General features: G+C 33.0%; 1 protein-coding gene across 1 annotated transcript in view; it reads right to left on the reverse strand.

The window, feature by feature from the left end:
- The window catches only part of LOC131854904 (microtubule-associated protein futsch-like), a 72,792-nt gene extending 54,226 nt beyond the window's left edge, over window positions 1-18,566 (reverse strand). The window contains exons 1-2 of the mRNA XM_059206088.1: window positions 18,456-18,566; window positions 13,726-13,954 (exon numbers count right to left, since the gene is read on the reverse strand). Coding sequence (XP_059062071.1) covers window positions 13,726-13,954; window positions 18,456-18,566 — 340 coding nt within the window. The remainder of the gene's footprint in view (window positions 1-13,725; window positions 13,955-18,455) is intronic.
- Between the last annotated feature and the right edge of the window lie 421 nt (window positions 18,567-18,987).

Consider the following 18,987-nt stretch of genomic DNA (forward strand, 5'->3'; position numbering starts at 1 on the left):
TAAAGTACTATAACACTAAAAGCAAAATAAGTATTTTCAAAATACTTTTTCAAAATAAATTACCCTTTGAGTTTTTGTCCAAACCTCAGATATTTTATTTATTTTAGGTATATCAATCATTACATAGTATAGTATAAAACAAAGTCGCTGTCGCATCTAACAAGTACATAAATAAAGAAACAAGACTTTTTGGCTCTGAATATATTTCAAAAATCAATTACTTGTGTTAATCAATTTATATACTCGTTCTTATTTCATAGTACTTGTTTTGATCCGAATATATACAGATACCGTAACGGTCTATTAATTATGAATTTATTATACCTAACCTAGATATTTTATTTTGACGAAACTCCGTGTAGTAGTAGTATCCGATAAGGGTATGCGAACCCTAAGTATTATTTCAAAATGACCAGTAATTTCGAAGAAATAAGCCTTTGAATTTCAAATCAACTTACCAAACGGACGCTCAAGGTTCGATTCCCGCCACCGATTTTTTTTTGTTATTTTTTTTCTTGTCTTTATTCTAATTTTAAATTAACTATTTTAATAATTAAATGAATTTAATCGAACAAAACGTTGTTAAGTATTCAATTAATTTTAATTTACATTACCTATTGTACTTTCTAAATTGTAAAGCAGCTAACAATTATAGTAAGATCTTATAAATAACTAACACAACAAGTAAAACATTTTAAATGTATTTTCTTTATTATTACAAATATTTTTTATGCATAATATAATAGTTAATATCTAATAAATACATAATGATCTGATAATCAAATTATAAGTACAGTCTCAAATTGAAAGTAAGAAAAACAGAAAATATAGAGAGAACTATAGGGATATAACAGAAAGATGTGAAAAATGGAGAAGGACAGTAAAAAAGTTACAAATTTAAATAATGTTGCCGCAATTTCTGTTTAAATGAATTTATTACATTATTATATATATTAGGCATACGACTAGCCTTATGACTGTTACTTTTTTTTTAATCTATACATCTATACATGTAAATAAAATTGGAGTGTCTGTTTGTAATATTGAAATAACCGTTTTTACTACTTGCATATGAATATAAATCCGGTACATACACCAAAATAACATATTTTACAAGTTTTGTCTGTCTGTCTGTCTGTTTGTTCCGGCTAATCTCTGAAATAGCTGGACCGATTTTGACGGGACTTTTTTTGGCAAGTAGCTGATGTAATAAGGAGTAACTTACGCTACTGTTATTTTAGAAAAATAAAATAAAATTTCACGCGGACGAAGTCGCTGGGGCCAGCTAGTCTATAGATATACCGAGATTTAATATTTAAGTTGCTATTATGTTGTTGACAAAATTTTACTGTAATGTTACTATTACGTTATCCTACACAATTTGTATTATTTTGGATGAATAAATAAATAAATAAATAATAATCTATACATCTATACATATAAATAAAATTGGAGTGTCTGTTTGTAATATTGAAATAACCGTTTTTTACTACATGCATATGAATATATATAAGGTACATATACCAAAATAACAATTTTTATAATTTTAGTCTGTCTGTCTGTCGGTCTGTTTGTTCCGGCTAATCTCTGAAATGGCTGGACCGATTTTGACGGTACTTCTTTTTGGCAGGTAGCTGATTTATAAGGAGTAACTTAGGTTACTTTTATTTTAGAAAAATAAAGTTTAATTCCACGCGGACGAAGTCGCGGGAACAGCTTGTTTTTAATAAAAACATCTTTTTTGTGGTACTTGAGAATGTTGAAGCCTGTTGTTTGTAATATTGAAATAACCGTTTTTTACTACTTGCATATGAATATAAATACGGTACATAATACACCAAAATAACATATTTTACAATTTTTGTCCGTCTGTCTGTTTGTTCCGGCTAATCTCTGAAATGGCTGGACCGATTTTGACGGGACTTTTTTTGGCAGGTAGCTGATGTAATAAGGCTACTACCTAGTAACTTAGGCTACTTTTATTTTAGAAGAATAAAGTTAAAAACCACGTGGACGAAGTCGCGGGAACAGCTACTGTATAATATATTAGAGATACCTACGTGTTTTTTTATTGATGACTAGCTGTACACGGGATTTCGTCCGTGTGGAATTTAACTTTATTTTTCTAAAATATAAGAAGTTAAATTCCACGCGGTACAGCTAGTTGTCGGTAGTCTAGCGATTTAGCTAGCACACTGCTTTGATTCCTGCTTGGTGGTCGAGGGTTCGATTCCTCGCACGCTGCAAACATTTGTATTCGTGAGTAGGATTGTTTGTAACGGTCTGGGTGTTTTCTATGTATAGATAATATATATGTATTTACGAAAAAAATCTTTGTATTTATATCAGTTGTCTAGTACCCATAACATAATCTTCAGCTAGCTTAACTTGGGTCTAGATGAAGCTGTGTGAATTGTCCTGAGATTACTATTATTACTATAATAAATCTTTTCAAATCAGCCGATGTTTATTTTTGCCATAATACGTGCTGTTACCATGTGATAATATTACGTACGTACTTATTAAACTATTAACTTATTATTAAATTATTAACTATTTATACTGTTTTAAATGTGATGCGTTCATTATTTATATTTCCTTTGAATTAAAGACAAATGTATATATATATATATACATTTATATAAACTTGCACACTTAGTTGATCTAGCCACGATCCGTAGATATTGCTGATTCCACTGTCTCTCTCTTTCTATCACTATCTTTGTATTCTAATATGCGATGTTGCCGTTCCGGCATGGTCTCGGCCGGAACGGCAACATCGCATATGTTGCGCGTTGTTGCCAAATGTATTCGTCGATAGTAGTAGATACCTATACGCGATATATATTTTTTCAACAATTTCCTGCAATAGTGAATCCGTATCGGCAATTTTTTTAAATGCACAAAGATTTTTTGGCTCTGAAAATATTTAAAAATCATTTACTTGTGTGTTGATGAATTTATATACTAGTACATGAAGTACCTAATACTTGTTTTGATTTGAATAGGTAGCGATATTATGAATTTATTATACGTAATCTAAAGATTTTGACGAAATAAAAGTAATTAGTTATCTGTTAACCTTGACTTCATGCTGGCACCAGTATTATCAGATGATGAACATACTCTTCGAAAACTTACATACAGCAGAAATATCGTGTTTGGACTCATTAGATAGGTCTCGATGAATAGAGTTTAAAAAACTTAAAATAAATGGTAAATTAGAAATAATGTATAAATACCCCTTACGTAAAATTCAACCACTTTAAACTTAATAATAATAATAATTAGGAAAAGAGAAAAGCTATACATGTACTGAAAGTAATTGATGTCTTCCACACAATATTTTCACTATTAAACAACTCTGTTTGTTCAGTAAAAGTGTAAATACACTGGTAACCTTTAATCATATTTTATATGCAAACATTACATATACAAACCCTAAAGTTTTATTTCAGAATAGCCAGTAGTTTTGAAGAAATAAGTCTTTGAAATTGTACGTGTAACTTATATATATACTAGTTTTTTCACCATAACAAACAACACCAATATGGCCTAGTTAGTAGTTTACCTGTGTACCAATTAATAATAATAGTAATCTCAGGACAATTCACACAGCTTCATCTAGACCCAAGTTAAGCTAGCTGAAGATTATGTTATGGGTACTAGACAACTGATATAAATACAAAGATTTTTTTCGTAAATACATATATATTATCTATACATAGAAAACACCCAGACCGTTACAAACAATCCTACTCACGAATACAAATGTTTGCAGCGTGCGAGGAATCGAACCCTCGACCACCAAGCAGGAATCAAAGCAGTGTGCTAGCTAAATCGCTAGACTACCGACAACTAGCTGTACCGCGTGGAATTTAACTTCTTATATTTTAGAAAAATAAAGTTAAATTCCACACGGACGAAATCCCGTGTACAGCTAGTCATCAATAAAAAAACACGTAGGTATCTCTAATATATTATACAGTAGCTGTTCCCGCGACTTCGTCCACGTGGTTTTTAACTTTATTTTTCTAAAATAAAAGTAGCCTAAGTTACTAGGTAGTAGCCTTATTACATCAGCTACCTGCCAAAAAAAGTCCCGTCAAAATCGGTCCAGCCATTTCAGAGATTAGCCGGAACAAACAGACAGACGGACAAAAATTGTAAAATATGTTATTTTGGTGTATTATGTACCGTATTTATATTCATATGCAAGTAGTAAAAAACGGTTATTTCAATATTACAAACAACAGGCTTCAACATTCTCAAGTACCACAAAAAAGATGTTTTTATTAAAAACAAGCTGTTCCCGCGACTTCGTCCGCGTGGAATTAAACTTTATTTTTCTAAAATAAAAGTAACCTAAGTTACTCCTTATAAATCAGCTACCTGCCAAAAAGAAGTACCGTCAAAATCGGTCCAGCCATTTCAGAGATTAGCCGGAACAAACAGACCGACAGACAGACAGACTAAAATTATAAAAATTGTTATTTTGGTATATGTACCTTATATATATTCATATGCATGTAGTAAAAAACGGTTATTTCAATATTACAAACAGACACTCCAATTTTATTTATATGTATAGATGTATAGATTATTATTTATTTATTTATTTATTCATCCAAAATAATACAAATTGTGTAGGATAACGTAATAGTAACATTACAGTAAAATTTTGTCAACAACATAATAGCAACTTAAATATTAAATCTCGGTATATCTATAGACTAGCTGGCCCCAGCGACTTCGTCCGCGTGAAATTTTATTTTATTTTTCTAAAATAACAGTAGCGTAAGTTACTCCTTATTACATCAGCTACTTGCCAAAAAAAGTCCCGTCAAAATCGGTCCAGCTATTTCAGAGATTAGCCGGAACAAACAGACAGACAGACAGACAAAACTTGTAAAATATGTTATTTTGGTGTATGTACCGGATTTATATTCATATGCAAGTAGTAAAAACGGTTATTTCAATATTACAAACAGACACTCCAATTTTATTTACATGTATAGATGTATAGATTAAAAAAAAAGTAACAGTCATAAGGCTAGTCGTATGCCTAATATATATAATAATGTAATAAATTCATTTAAACAGAAATTGCGGGAATATTATTTAAATTTGTAACTTTTTTACTGTCCTTCTCCTTTTTTAACATCTTTTTGTTATATCCCTATAGTTCTCTCTATATTTTCTGTTTTTCTTACTTTCAATTTGAGACTGTACTTATAATTTGATTATCGGGTCATTATGTATTTATTTATACATTTATGGGTTCTATATTTATGTATGTATATTGTTATTTTTTTATAGAAATGTATATTTTGCTTTGTATTTATATATCTTTTTTTGACATTTCTTATTTATATTAGTGCACCGCCAATAATCTTTCGCTGCACCACTCATGGTTGCCTGGTAAATAACGCGGCAAGATATTAAGTCCGCCACATGTACAAATTTTTTTGTGCATTAAAGTTAAATAAATAAAAAATATACAATACTGTTTAATGAAAATGCGTATTGTCTAGTGCTTTGAGATGTATCAAAATAAGGTCAACAAAAAAGTCCGTGATGGTATATGTCTATCTCTCAAGGATAACCAACAATAACCATTTTTTATCTTTTACATTTTACGGGAATTTTTTTTATCGTATGTTTCCCTTAAAATCATGTAAACTATGCTATTATGTCATAATCTAAAGAAATAATAATATTTTATAGTGAAATATCCACTATAAAATAGTAATGTAAGTAGCAATGTAATTCGTTACGCGCGAATCAGCTGTTATAAGGTCAAAGGTCGGTGCACCCCGCGTATTTGATAAATAGTGCTTCTCTGGATGTCTTTAAGAGAAAATGGCAGTATGTACGTGTATATGTACAAGTCCTTAAGTGTTAAGTTTTTCAAATGTACAATAAAGAATAAATATTTTTAAGTACAGTACTTACGTACATTAATATAATACCTACTTTTTACTTGTATCTATTGTCATCAAAATTAAATTATAAGTTCTTAACTTGACCACGACTATGTGACCCTCTCTTGGCGCCAAAACGAGTGAAAAAATGAACAGCATACGACGACGACGCATACCTATAGAGTGGAGCAACTGCTTATTCAGTTTTATTCAACTATTTAGTCCCTCCACCGTTACAATGAATGGAGGCGGATATTACAATGTATGTAGCATTGCGAATATAAAATATCTAGATTAGGTATAATAAATTCATAATTGATAGACCGTTACGGTATCAGAGCCAAAAAGTCTTCTTTCTTTATTTATGTACTGTTAGATGCGACATCGACTTTGTTTTATACTACACTATGTAATGATTGATATACCTATGTAAAATAAATAAAATATCTGAGGTTTGGACAAAAATTCAAAAGGTACATTATTTTGAAAAAGTATTTTGAAAATACCTATTTTGCATTTAGTATTTGAAATACAAAACTATTTTTGTTTTTAGAGTGACATTTCTATGAATTCACTGTCGATAGCGAGCGGTGCGATGGAAAAAGATAACCGTTTATAAAAATATAATAAATAGCGCTGGACAATTAACACAGACTGATACTGAACTGATATAAATAGATATTTTTATCTTGTAAATACATATATAATATACATATAAAACACCCAGACCGATGAAATCAATCGATGACCGATGAGTACATATGTTTGCACCGTGCGAGAAATCGAACCCGCGACCATCGGATGTAAAGCGGTGTGACCACCGAGGCAGTCGAAATACATAAATAATCTTATGAATTTAATTTATTCTAATTTGTTTGTGTGCACGGGGTGCGGTGTACGGTGCTCCCCCCTGCCTCCACCGTTGCTGGAGCTTGCATGTATGGAGCATTGCGAATATAAAATACCTAGATTAGTAAATTAATAAATTCATAATTGATAGACCGTTACGGTATCTATATATATTCGGATTAAAATAAGTATCGCAGTAAGGACCAGTATATAAAGTGATCAACACAATTAATTGATTTTTGAAATATATATACGGAGCCAAAAAGTCTTTGTGTATTCAAAAAATATCTAATTTGTTTGTGTGCGCGGGGTGCGGTGTACGGTGCTCCCCCTGCAACGGTGGAGTTACTATGTATGGAGCATTGCGAATATAAAATATCTACATTAGTAAATTAATAAATTCATAATTGATAGACCGTTACGGTATCTATATATATTCGGATGAAAATAAGTATCGCAGTAAGGACGAGTATATAAAGTGATCAACATAATTAATTGATTTTTGAAATATATTCAGAGCCAAAAAGTCTTTGTGTATACCAAAAATTTAGCCGTTCGGAGCCAGTCATGCACGAATTATTAGTAAAAAATGTGTCGAGTATATCGTACTATCGACGAATATATATGGCCACATCGCAAAATAGAATGCGACGTTGCCATACCGCCTGAGATATACGCGATAGGAGTCAAGTTATTCAGTGCAAAAGGTGGAATCGGCAAGTGTTTAGGTTGTGGCGTGATCAACAAAGTGCCCAAAGAGGTGTTTATATATATATATATCTAAGTATTTAAACCAGTCGTCTAATACCCATAACACAAGCTCTGCTTACCGTGGGACAAAATGGCGCTGTGTATTAACACAGCGCCATTTCGTACAAATAAACAAATAAATAACCCTGGACAATTATGTCCAGGGTTATTTATTTATTTATTTATTAATAATAACCTCGGACAATACACAAACACCATCAAATACCCAGCTAAACAAATTTGTATTATGGATACTAGATATCTGATATAATTATTTGTATCTATTTTTATCGTGGTATTGTATACCACGGTTCGTGTACACTCCACTTTATGAATATGTAAATTGCATGCGGTTTCCATAGGGATATGTTTTTCTGATTATACCTGAAAATTGGCTTCAGTGATCTAGCGGTTTAGTATGTCGCTTTGCTACTAATGGTGGTGGGTTCAATTCCTCACACGTTACAAATATTTGTTTTAATAACTTTGATTGTTGGTATTGCTTTGGTTATATATATGTATATATATTTAAAAATTTATATATATTTAAGTATTTATATAACTTGAATAATACCCATAACACAAGTCGTGCTTAGTTTAAACTTAGCACCTACATAAAGTAGACAAAGTAAATAAACTGGAGTTTAAAAAAAAATCAGTTAAGTTTCTTGCCACTTCTTTTCAATTGAATCTGTATACTGAACTGGATAGTAGGAAAAACATATAAATATAAATAATTTGACGTTCAAAAGCGGCTGACATTCATAAGCGGCTAAAATGTTCTACTTAAATAAAAGATTTTTTGATATGATTTCAAACTAAATCAGACATAGTCATAGAAACTATTATATAAATACTAGCTGACCTGCACAACTTCGTCTGCATCACACTTACTTTACATTTATATATATTTCGTTCATTTATATATATATTTCGTGCAATTTACAGAATATATTTTTAAATTATAGTCTATGTGTTATTATATCAAATATCCTCACCGTTGCTTCTCAATACATTTATGAAAATATCATCTATGCTAGAAGGAATATAGACAGTTTCAAAAGAGTTAGTGATTGCACTAATAAAAGCTTACGTAACAATAACAAAGTGATTTTACCTAAATGTCGTTTGGCTAAAGTTAGTAATTCGTTTTATGGCAATTGCGTAAGGTTTTACAATAAAATACCAGAGAATAGAGAGAATATAAATCTGCCAGAAAAAAGATTTAAATGTCAAATAAAACAGTTCCTTTGCAAAAAAGCTTACTATAAAATTGAAGAATTCGTTAACGATAATAATGTTTTTATAGAAAAACTTTAAATCTATAGCACTGACAATATTATCTGATTACATTAATAATGAGTGCGTAGCGACTTCTATGTTGATTATCGCATGCCTCTTACTTGTTATACTGTAATTATTTATATAAAAAAAACATCTATTAAAAAGAGCAATATACAAGTTTCTTGCTCATTCTTCTTGTGATGAATCTGCATTCCGAATGAGTGGTAGAATCAAAATATGACTATTCAAAAGTGCTTGTAATGAGTTTATTTGAATAAAGATTATTTCTATTTATTTTATTTAATTGTCTTTTTATAAATTGTAATTCCAGACATTGTGAATTGTAAGAGGAGGGAACTGGTACCTAAAATACAAGTTTCTACTTAGTTTGGGTACCAGGGAACAATTTAAATTGTAAATATTGGATGCAAAATAAAAATTATTATTATTATTATTATTATTTCTATTTCTATTCTGATGTATTCAGTAGTTTTTGTGTGAAAGAGTAACAAACATCTATCCATACTCAGAAACTTTCGCGTTTCTAATAATAGTAAGACCTTCCATGAAGTACATGTTAAATTCTATGAGTTATTCAAGTAGTTTCTACATGAATACGCTTAATGGAGGCATGTGTACAGACTGAAGCACAAGTTTGGAACTGGCACAGCACCAGGGCATACAATACTAGACAGCATAATAATTTACTGTTTGTACATCAACTTGTTGGTGACATTTGCACGAGCGGAGCGACTAAACAGCTAGGGTAACCAACTAATAGAGACAGAAATAAAACTAGAAATACAAATACCCACCTCGGTGGTCTAGCGGTCTAGAACACTGCTTTACGTCCGATTGTCGCGGGTTCGATTCTTTGCACGGCACAAATATTTGTATTTATGAGTATGATTGTTTGTCTAGGTATTTTCTATGTATTTACAAAAAATATATTTATGTATATGTATCAGTTATCTCGTACCAATAATACAAGCTTTAGCTAGCTTAACTTGGGACTAGATGGCGCTGTGTGAATTGTCCTAAGATTATTATTATTATTATTATTAAATAATTATTACTCCAATAAATATCAGCAATTTAGTTAACTATAGTTTCTTTACTCTACTCCTTATTTAGCAATTAGAGTTACTATTATACAATATATATATACAATAGATATTATTACAATATATATTTAAAAGAGCAACACGCAAGTTTCTGCGTGTTGCTCTTTTAAATATATATTATTCAGGTTTTGAATGAATACGAACTGTCAAATGTCGGGGCGGGTTGCATGTATATTAATAAGAAAATATTATAAATCTGGAGTTTGTTTGTTTGTACGTGCTAATCTCAGGAATTACTGGTTAGCATTGAATAATTCTTTCAGTGTCGGATAGCCTTTTATTGACAGGTAGCTGATGTAATAAGGAGTAACTTAGGCTACTTTTATTTTAGACAAATAAAGTTAACCACGCGGACGAAGTCGCAAGGACAGCTAGTTATAAATAAATATGTTATCCTGAAAACTGTACTCAAAAGTGATGTCACCAACACGAGGACACAAGAGGCTTCGTTAGTGTTTCAACTTGTCATACAACTAACTCTGTCTGAATTAGAGCCTTATTATTCAAAACATGTTCTATAATAACATTATAACGAGAGAGAGAGAGAGAGAGACAGAGAGAGCGCACTATCAACCGACTTCAAAAAAAGGAGGTACTTAATTCGATTACCTCTTTCCCTGTTTATAGACGAAATCTACATTTATAGATTAGAATAGTGAAATAAAAAAACAGTTCAAAAGATATCTATATGTAAATAAGGTCTGTTTGTTATTTCAAATTAACATACCAGTAGTTATGCATATGAAAATGTATATGGTACTTATATGAAAAAACAATTTAATTTTTTTATCAGTCTGATTGTCTGTTTGTATTGCTCTGAAACGGCTAGTATATTATGACGAGTCTTTCACTCGCAGATATCTTATGTTATATGGACTAACTTAGAATACTTTTTTATTATTAATTTTATTTATTTTAACAAAAAAATTTAGTTAAATTTCACATGGAAAAGTTCTTACGTAATAGCTACTTTAATATAAATTTACTTAAATAGAGATAATTCCTCATTTTTATCAACTGGCAAGTTTATTTTATCTATACATCTATACATATAAATAAAATCGGGGTGTCTGTTTGTAATATTGACATAATTGTTTTTTGCTACATGCATATAATAATAATAATAATAATGTACCGTACATAATCCAAAATAACATTTTTTACAATTTTTGTCTGTCTGTCTGTTTATTCCGGCTAATCTCTGAAATGGCTGGATCGATTTTGACGGAACTGTTTTTGACAGGTAGCTGATGTAATAAGGAGTAACTTCGTCTACTTTTATTTTAGAAAATTAAAGTTAAATTCCACGCGGACGAAGTCGCGGGAACAGCTAGTTCACAAATAAAAACTAAAGCGAAATAAAATTATTTCGCTGCTGGATAGTGTGGAAATCCAATGTAGGCGAAATCGAATTCCTACCAAATGCGAGATTCAATAAAACCTACCCTGCAAATGGGGTCCTTTTAGCAATCCAGTTGCGAAAGTTATTTAGGAACCTATCTACTCGTATGTTATTCGGACAAATTGTCGGCATGTGTTTAACTTTTTTATACACTAGAGGCCCGCCCCGCCTTCGTCCGTAGTTTTTTTACTACAATGGAGGGCAAAAAAGTATACGGCCTATCTGATGGAAAATTACCGTAGCCTATGGACGCCAGAGACACTAAGTGTACACGGGAGTGTGCTCGTAAAATTTGTATGTAGTTGCATAATATATATAAATAGAAATAATCTATATTCAAATGAACTTAATATAAGCACTTTAGAATAGTAATGTTTTTCTATCTCTCATCCACAATGCAGACTCACCACACGATGAACAGAAATAGAAATATAAATAATATTTTTTCAAATAAACTCAATACAAGCACTTTTGATAATTCATATTTTTTTTATTCTACCACTCATTTGAAACGCACATCACAAGAAGAATGAGCAAAATACTTGCGTGTAGCTCTTTTAAATAAATGTTGCTTTAAATAAATACACATTAACAAGGACGAGACATGCGATAATCGACAGTTACAAGAGTCCGTTTTTATTTTAAAAATAAAATATAAGCGCAAAAAAAGTTCGACAATACTGGCCACTAAGAAAAAACCTATGACCTAAGTGGCCATAGGTTTTTTCTTAGTGGCCAGTCCTAAGTGGCCATAGGTTTTTTCTTAGTGGCCAGTATATATTGAAAAACGACTTAATTTAAAATTATAAATATTACAAGAAAAGATTGTAATAATATAATTGTTTCTAATAAATCTAGTGAACGTGGCCGTTAAATTACATACTACGCTGGAATGTTCCAGAATAAATGTGAGTGAGTTTGATATTACATTGCTCCACTTTGGAGTGGAGTGGTTTGAGAGTGGAAGACGTTCGTCCTAGGCAAAACGTATTTCCCTTTCCTTCTACAAAACTTCCTTTCCATTAAAAGAATATAGGGCGTTACATATTGGTCTGTTATTATGGATGCGTAAACGAAAAAACCTATTAATAAATTTTGTGCCTACCGACCAAATATTAATATTGATAATATAAGTGATTCAGTCTGTCAATTTAGGTCACAAATATGGCGCGTAACTGTACCAAATAGGGGATCAATACACGTGACCTACTGTTGTTGAATAGACCCACAAAATAAACATTTATTGAGCTACATTCAGCCTACTGAATTTATTAAGCTACATATGCTTAATTCAGCTTACTCTACATGCAGCCTACTAAAATTGCCCTTGAGGGCCTCGGTGATACAGACAATAGCATAGATAATGTTGGGTGGGTCAAATAGTGAAAATAATAATCTAAATATATATAACTCAAAGGTGACTGACTGACATAGTGATCTATCAACGCACAGCCCAAACCACTGGACGGATCGGGCTGAAATTTGGCATGCAGGTAGATGTTATGACGTAGGCATCTGCTAAGAAAGGATTTTGATTAATTCTACCCTCAAGGGGATAAAATAGGGGATGAAAGTTTGTATGAAACTTTGTCAATTTTAAACCGATCGGGCTGAGACTTTGCATGCATAAAGCTACTATGACGTAGGCATACTGTTTGTATGTCAGGGTGTTTTCATCAGTTGTCTAGTACTCATAATGCAATTGCTTAACTTGGGACTAGATGGCGCTGTGTGAATTGTCCAGGATTAAAAAATAAGACACTTAATGACATCTCTATACATAAAGATAATTGAAAATGAAAATTCTCCAACGATATTTGACATAGCTACTTAAAATTACCAATTGGTCGTTATAGTCTTCGCACTTTATATAAGAATGCATGCGGCAATCAATACAAAATCGGCACCTATATATATTGTTCGGAGTCTACCCTGTATCATCGTAAGCACAGATATTATATTATGTTGGAGTCCGTTAGTTTTCTGTTCCCGCGCGTTCCCTTCCCCTCCCTAACTAGTAACAAACGGCCCGTACAGCGGCCGTGACGCGCGCGCGCATTGTGTTGTGAATTAAAATAAATTAGAACTGTGTTAACCTACTGTGAAGCTGGAAAGCTAGCGAAGATACCTTCGAGACCCTGAAGCCCAAGAAATCCGCAGAACCATAAAGGTAAATGACTGACGCTTCCCTAATATTTTGGTAGCAGAGTAGTTTCCCAAACATATATATATTTTCTGTACTAAACTTATTTAATACCTGTAAAATTGCACCACCATACTATCACTAATCAACGCAACGGTTGACTGGTAGAGAATACCATCAGACAGTCCGCCATGTATATAATTTTATGTGCAAAAGAAGAAATAAATTAAAAATATAACATGTACTTACATACAAAGTCCTTGATGGCCTGAGAGCCAGAGTCGAGAATATCTGTAGGGTTAACCCTAATCTTGCAGTATTTAACGAAGGGCATGTCGGGTAGTTTTGCCCACTCGCCCCCACCGCTAGTAGAGCAGTGTACGTCAATAGAGATTGAGTTCTCGTAGGCGCGGATGACGCGCTGGACCTCATTCTCTTGGTATGCATCTGTGAAATCCGCTAGGGAAAATGTCCCGTCCTGAAACAAGATGTAGCATCTTAGTAACTGGAATGGAGAAATAGAAATAGAAATAAAACTAATCTTCATTCAAATAAACTCAATATTTTTTGATGCACTTTTGAATAATCATATTTTTTATTTTACCACTCATTCGAAACGCAGATTCATCATAAGAAGAATGAGCAAGAAACTTGTGTGTTGCTCTTTTGAATAGATGTTTTTTATGTAAATAATTACACAATAACAAGTAAAAGGCATGCGATAATCAACATAGAAACCGCTACGCACTCATTTTTAGGATAATATTGGATGCATTTTAAGGAAGTGTTTTATATGACATTTAAATCATTTTTCAAGCAGATTTAGAACAGACTCCGGTAGTTTGTTGTAAAACCTTGCGCAATTACCATAAAACGAATTACTAACTTTAGTTAAACGACATGTAGGTAAAATCAATTTGTTATTGTTACGTAAGCTTTTATTAGTGTAATCATTAACTCTTTTGAAATTGTCTATATTTCTCCTGGCATACATGATATTTTTGATGAACAAGATAACAACCCTACTGATGTTATGTAGTGTTTTTATATATTGTTTATTGCAGTTAAATACATTTTTTGGTATGTTAATTAGAAATGTTAACAAAGGAGGACATATCTCTAAAAGAGATCTCTTCCAATCAACCCAATACAGCGTGCAATAGGAAATATTGAGTGGGTCAAATGTGTCTGTACAGGTGAAAAATTTTTCTTTAATTAGTTCAGTATTAAATTTCATTGATTTCAAGAGGTAATGGCGAGGAGGTTGATCTGACGTGATTCATTCCAATAGGGCCACTAGTTCAAATTACTAACAAATTTCCTCTTTGGTAAAGTGAAATTTATTGTACCTTAGTTTTATGACTTTCCGTTTATTTTCCTTTGCCCTATATATTTAGCACGTGATACTTGAGCGTGTCACGTCTAAGGTCACTTAGGGTCAGGACAAACGAAGTTTATGGTCCATAAATAATATGCTGATATTTGGGATAGTATTGCGGGTTCAAGCACATATGTCATTTGAACTACAATAATAACAATAATATAGTAACATATAAAATAGTAATATAGCATCGTGGAATAGGAAGTAGTAGTAGAAATGAACCTGCAACTATTAGAAGTAGAGGTATGTCACACCATCACACCATGGAGGCAGTAAATATGCTAGTGAAATACGTAAAAAGTAGGTACAACAGTTTTAAAACTGAAGCACTTACTTAAAAACAAAGTAGAAAAAATTCTAAATATCACACTAAATTAATCAGGCCGGATTAGAGGTAGATTTTTTAACAAGTCGTAAGTAGTTTTAAGGTTTCTTATAATTTTTAAAAGCAATGTCATTCCATTTATATATAAATGGAATGACATTGCATTTAAAACTTGATGCTATTTAAAAATCCAAAGAAACAACCTTAAAATATCACCTTAATTACAGATTAAAAATGCGCAAGAAAATATGACGTTAATCTCTGAAAAACTTATTACTCTGCTCCGTTATATAAACAGCGACAGCGAATGAGAAAAGGAATGATATATACAGGGGTTTTAAAAGATGATCCTAACTTTTGTTTTTTTTTTAATTTCGTCAAAACAAAGGACCCGTCCCATTCGTACAATGGCGGGTATCTCTTAATTATCTCGAGGCATTACCGGCTTCAGTTTGACCCGAGGATTCTCATTGCGCTCTTTCAACGTAAATGGATTAAGTATTAAACCTTCGGATTATATTTTGAGGTCGGATACGCTTAAAATTTAAGTTGAATATTCAGCAACTCTCAATGTTTCACATATATTAAACCCTTTATATATGGAAACTAAAATCTTATAAACCTATTTAAACTATTGCAGTGTTTTTTAACATTCTTTCAGATTGATACAATGGAAAGAGAGGAAAGGATAAAACGTGCAATGGGCGAATCCTTTCGTACATATGCAAGTACGATGGATGGGGATCCTTAGTAATATGGACTAATAACTCCATTGCTAACAATCTATGGTACATTGTCACTAGCAATGTAATAACATGGTACTAGCAATGTACCATGTCAGGTTGACCTCCACGCAGATGTCCCTGGAAACCTTCTTAAAAAATTGCCATTTACCAATTCAAGTTTTTTGCTCGTTCTTTTCGTGATGAGCTTTCCGAATGAGCGGTAGATTAAAAGAATGATAACTATGCCTCATCAAAAGTACTTAAATTAAGGTTGTTTGAATAAATGATTATCTATTCTATTATTTGCGGAACCTTAAAAAACGTAATCTGTAATGTCACATTGAATCACATCAGTTATCCTCAAATTGAATGTGAAATGAACACCGAAATCGCATTTGAGAAAGCTGCCACGGTGTCCCATTTCGTTAAGTAACGTCTAGGGTTGTCAATCGAGGCAGCACCCCAATCAAATGGCTTCGGAAGGAGGCGTGCGCTTAAATCCACACGCTTCCAGAATTGAATAGGGCAAAATAGGTCGCCCTAACAACGACCAACACCTACGGATCCAGTTAACTCCACCAGAGCCGTAGTAGCATGCTAACGCGATCTCGAATATAGTAGACCGTGTGATTTTTTATTGGGTAGGTGGTTAAGAATCCCACATACCTCCTCGACAGTCCGCTGATGGCAGTATGTTACGTGGAAGATTTAACCACTAAATAAAAAAATGCGTGTGTGTGTATCCACACGTTTCCACCATTTTTTTGGGCGAAATAGGTCGCCCTAACTACGAGATAGGACCTCAACTACACCATCTACAAGTTGGTTAACGCCGTTGTTATGCTGACGCGACCATGTGACTTCGGTAATGGCGCTCGTAAGTACACCATGTGGTTAATTGGCTAAGAATCACATACATCCTCCGACAGCTCTCCGACAGGAGTACGTTCTGTGAAAGATTTTTCCACGAAATAAAAAAAACCGTGCGCATGTTTTCATCATTTTTTAAGGCTTGAAAGGTCGCCCTAACAACGAGATGGGGCCTTTCCTACGGTAGAATGCTAACTCCTCCACGCGTGACTTCCACAATGACGCTCGTAGGAGCAACATGCGTATTTTTAGTGGGTAAAACCCACCCTCGCCATCTCTCCGAACTATCTTTGTGATGATTTCTGCACATTTTTAAAATAAAAAATGAGTTTTCAAAACTTTAATGTATTCGCAAATAACACTAGCTATTTCGCAGTTTACAACGCGCAGTGTTCATTTTTTTCTATAATAGGAATGGCAAACAAGTTGACTATTTTGTGGCAAATAAAAATAATAACATCAGCCTTTTTCGTAATTGGCAACCCTAGTTCCGTCTTTGGACAAACGTAATTCTGTTGTGAATATTTTATTCGCATTACGTTGCTTCTTGTGTAGATAAAAATTAGTTTCATTTATTTAATGAAGTTGTATTACATTTTCTTTATATATTTAGGGGGACAACTTGACCCCTACAAGCTGTCATCGAAAATGCTATTAAAATAAAACATAAAGTAAATGGATGTTTCAAGCTGAAAGTGTTCTTATAACTACATCACACGGCAGATAGTGGATTGACTGATGAAATAAATAATTATTATTATTTCACCATGTACCATCCACCATCTTCTGTCCTTTACTACCCAAAGATTGTCTGGAAGAGATCGCTTAAGACCTTTTGTACCAACATACTATACATATATATCAACTCAGCTCGTATTTTTTTTAATAAATGTTGTACATGTTTGCAATAATAATACAGATTCCTTTGAGTTTAAATTTGGGAGAATAGACTGACCACCAGCATATGCATATGCTATTGAAAAACAAAATATCTAACCAGTGTTCGTAACTTGAATAAGTAGCACCCGTTCACGAGTATGACCGATGCCAGCCAGCCATCATTGCACTCAAACATATTAGAGGGAGCTCATTGAGCCGGCCCACCACGCCGAATTAAATTTGAACGTCATATGACTATTTCAAGTTACTCCACTACGTCATTTATATTATTTACTGCATAGGCTGTACCAATCACAGTTGTCATCTATTATAATACAATATTACAATATTTAATTTACATTATTATTACTTCTGCCCTCAGGGGCGGATCTATCTGAGGGCTTTTTGGGCTGCAGCCCAGGGCCCCGAGGATACAAAGGGCCCCCAGTCCCCACTGAGACGATATTTAGAATATAAAAAAATATCTAGAATGTTAAAATACTTATCATAAAGTTGGCAACACTGAGATCGTATGTAGAATGTAATTGTTTGGCTGAAAGGAGATTTCCAGAGCCGTAAACAACTTAATAAAAAAAAAAACCCTACAGTGCGCGTCTATTGAAAGGAACGGGGAATTTCTGGCCGCTTATTTTTGGTCGGTGTATTTTCTAGTTGAGTAATATAATTTGTTAAGTCTCTAAGTAGATTTAGTCCAGGGCTTCACAAATCCACGATCAGCCCCTGTCTGCCCTTGTAACCATCCACATTCAACTGTTACACCTTCCTTAAGGTATCATACCTGCATAATCCAGGAGCCGTTGCCGGCGAATGTGTACCCGGCATGCACTAGGTGCCGGTGCCTGGTGAACGAGCTGAGGAGGTTCCTCATGCATTGCATCAATGTATTCATCTGAGGATGTATCAGGATCTCTGTCACGAGGTTCTCTGAAGCGTACTGGATAAGACGCTCGCCTGCAACAACATACATATAAATCTTTATTGAAATAAACTTAATACAAGCACTTTGACGGCCTCGGTGATCTAGAGTTTAGCACAGCTTGCTTTCGATGGCCGCGGGTTCAATTCCTGGCACAGTACAGATATTTATATTCATGAGTATGATTGTTTGTATCTATCTGTATTTTCGTATATTATGTATGTATTTACGAAAAAAATCTATGTATTTGTATCAGTTGCCTAGTACCCATAATAATGTTATGTTATCTGTACCATAAGACAGGCTTTAGCTAGCTTAACTTGGGTCTAGATGGCGCTGTGTGAATTGTCTTGAAATTATCATAATTATTCTTTCTAATAAACTTAATGTAAGC

This window comes from Achroia grisella, unplaced genomic scaffold, assembly GCF_030625045.1.
Source record: "Achroia grisella isolate CSIRO2021 unplaced genomic scaffold, CSIRO_AGI_Agris_v1 utg1248, whole genome shotgun sequence".
In the NCBI taxonomy this organism is placed as follows: domain Eukaryota; kingdom Metazoa; phylum Arthropoda; class Insecta; order Lepidoptera; family Pyralidae; genus Achroia; species Achroia grisella.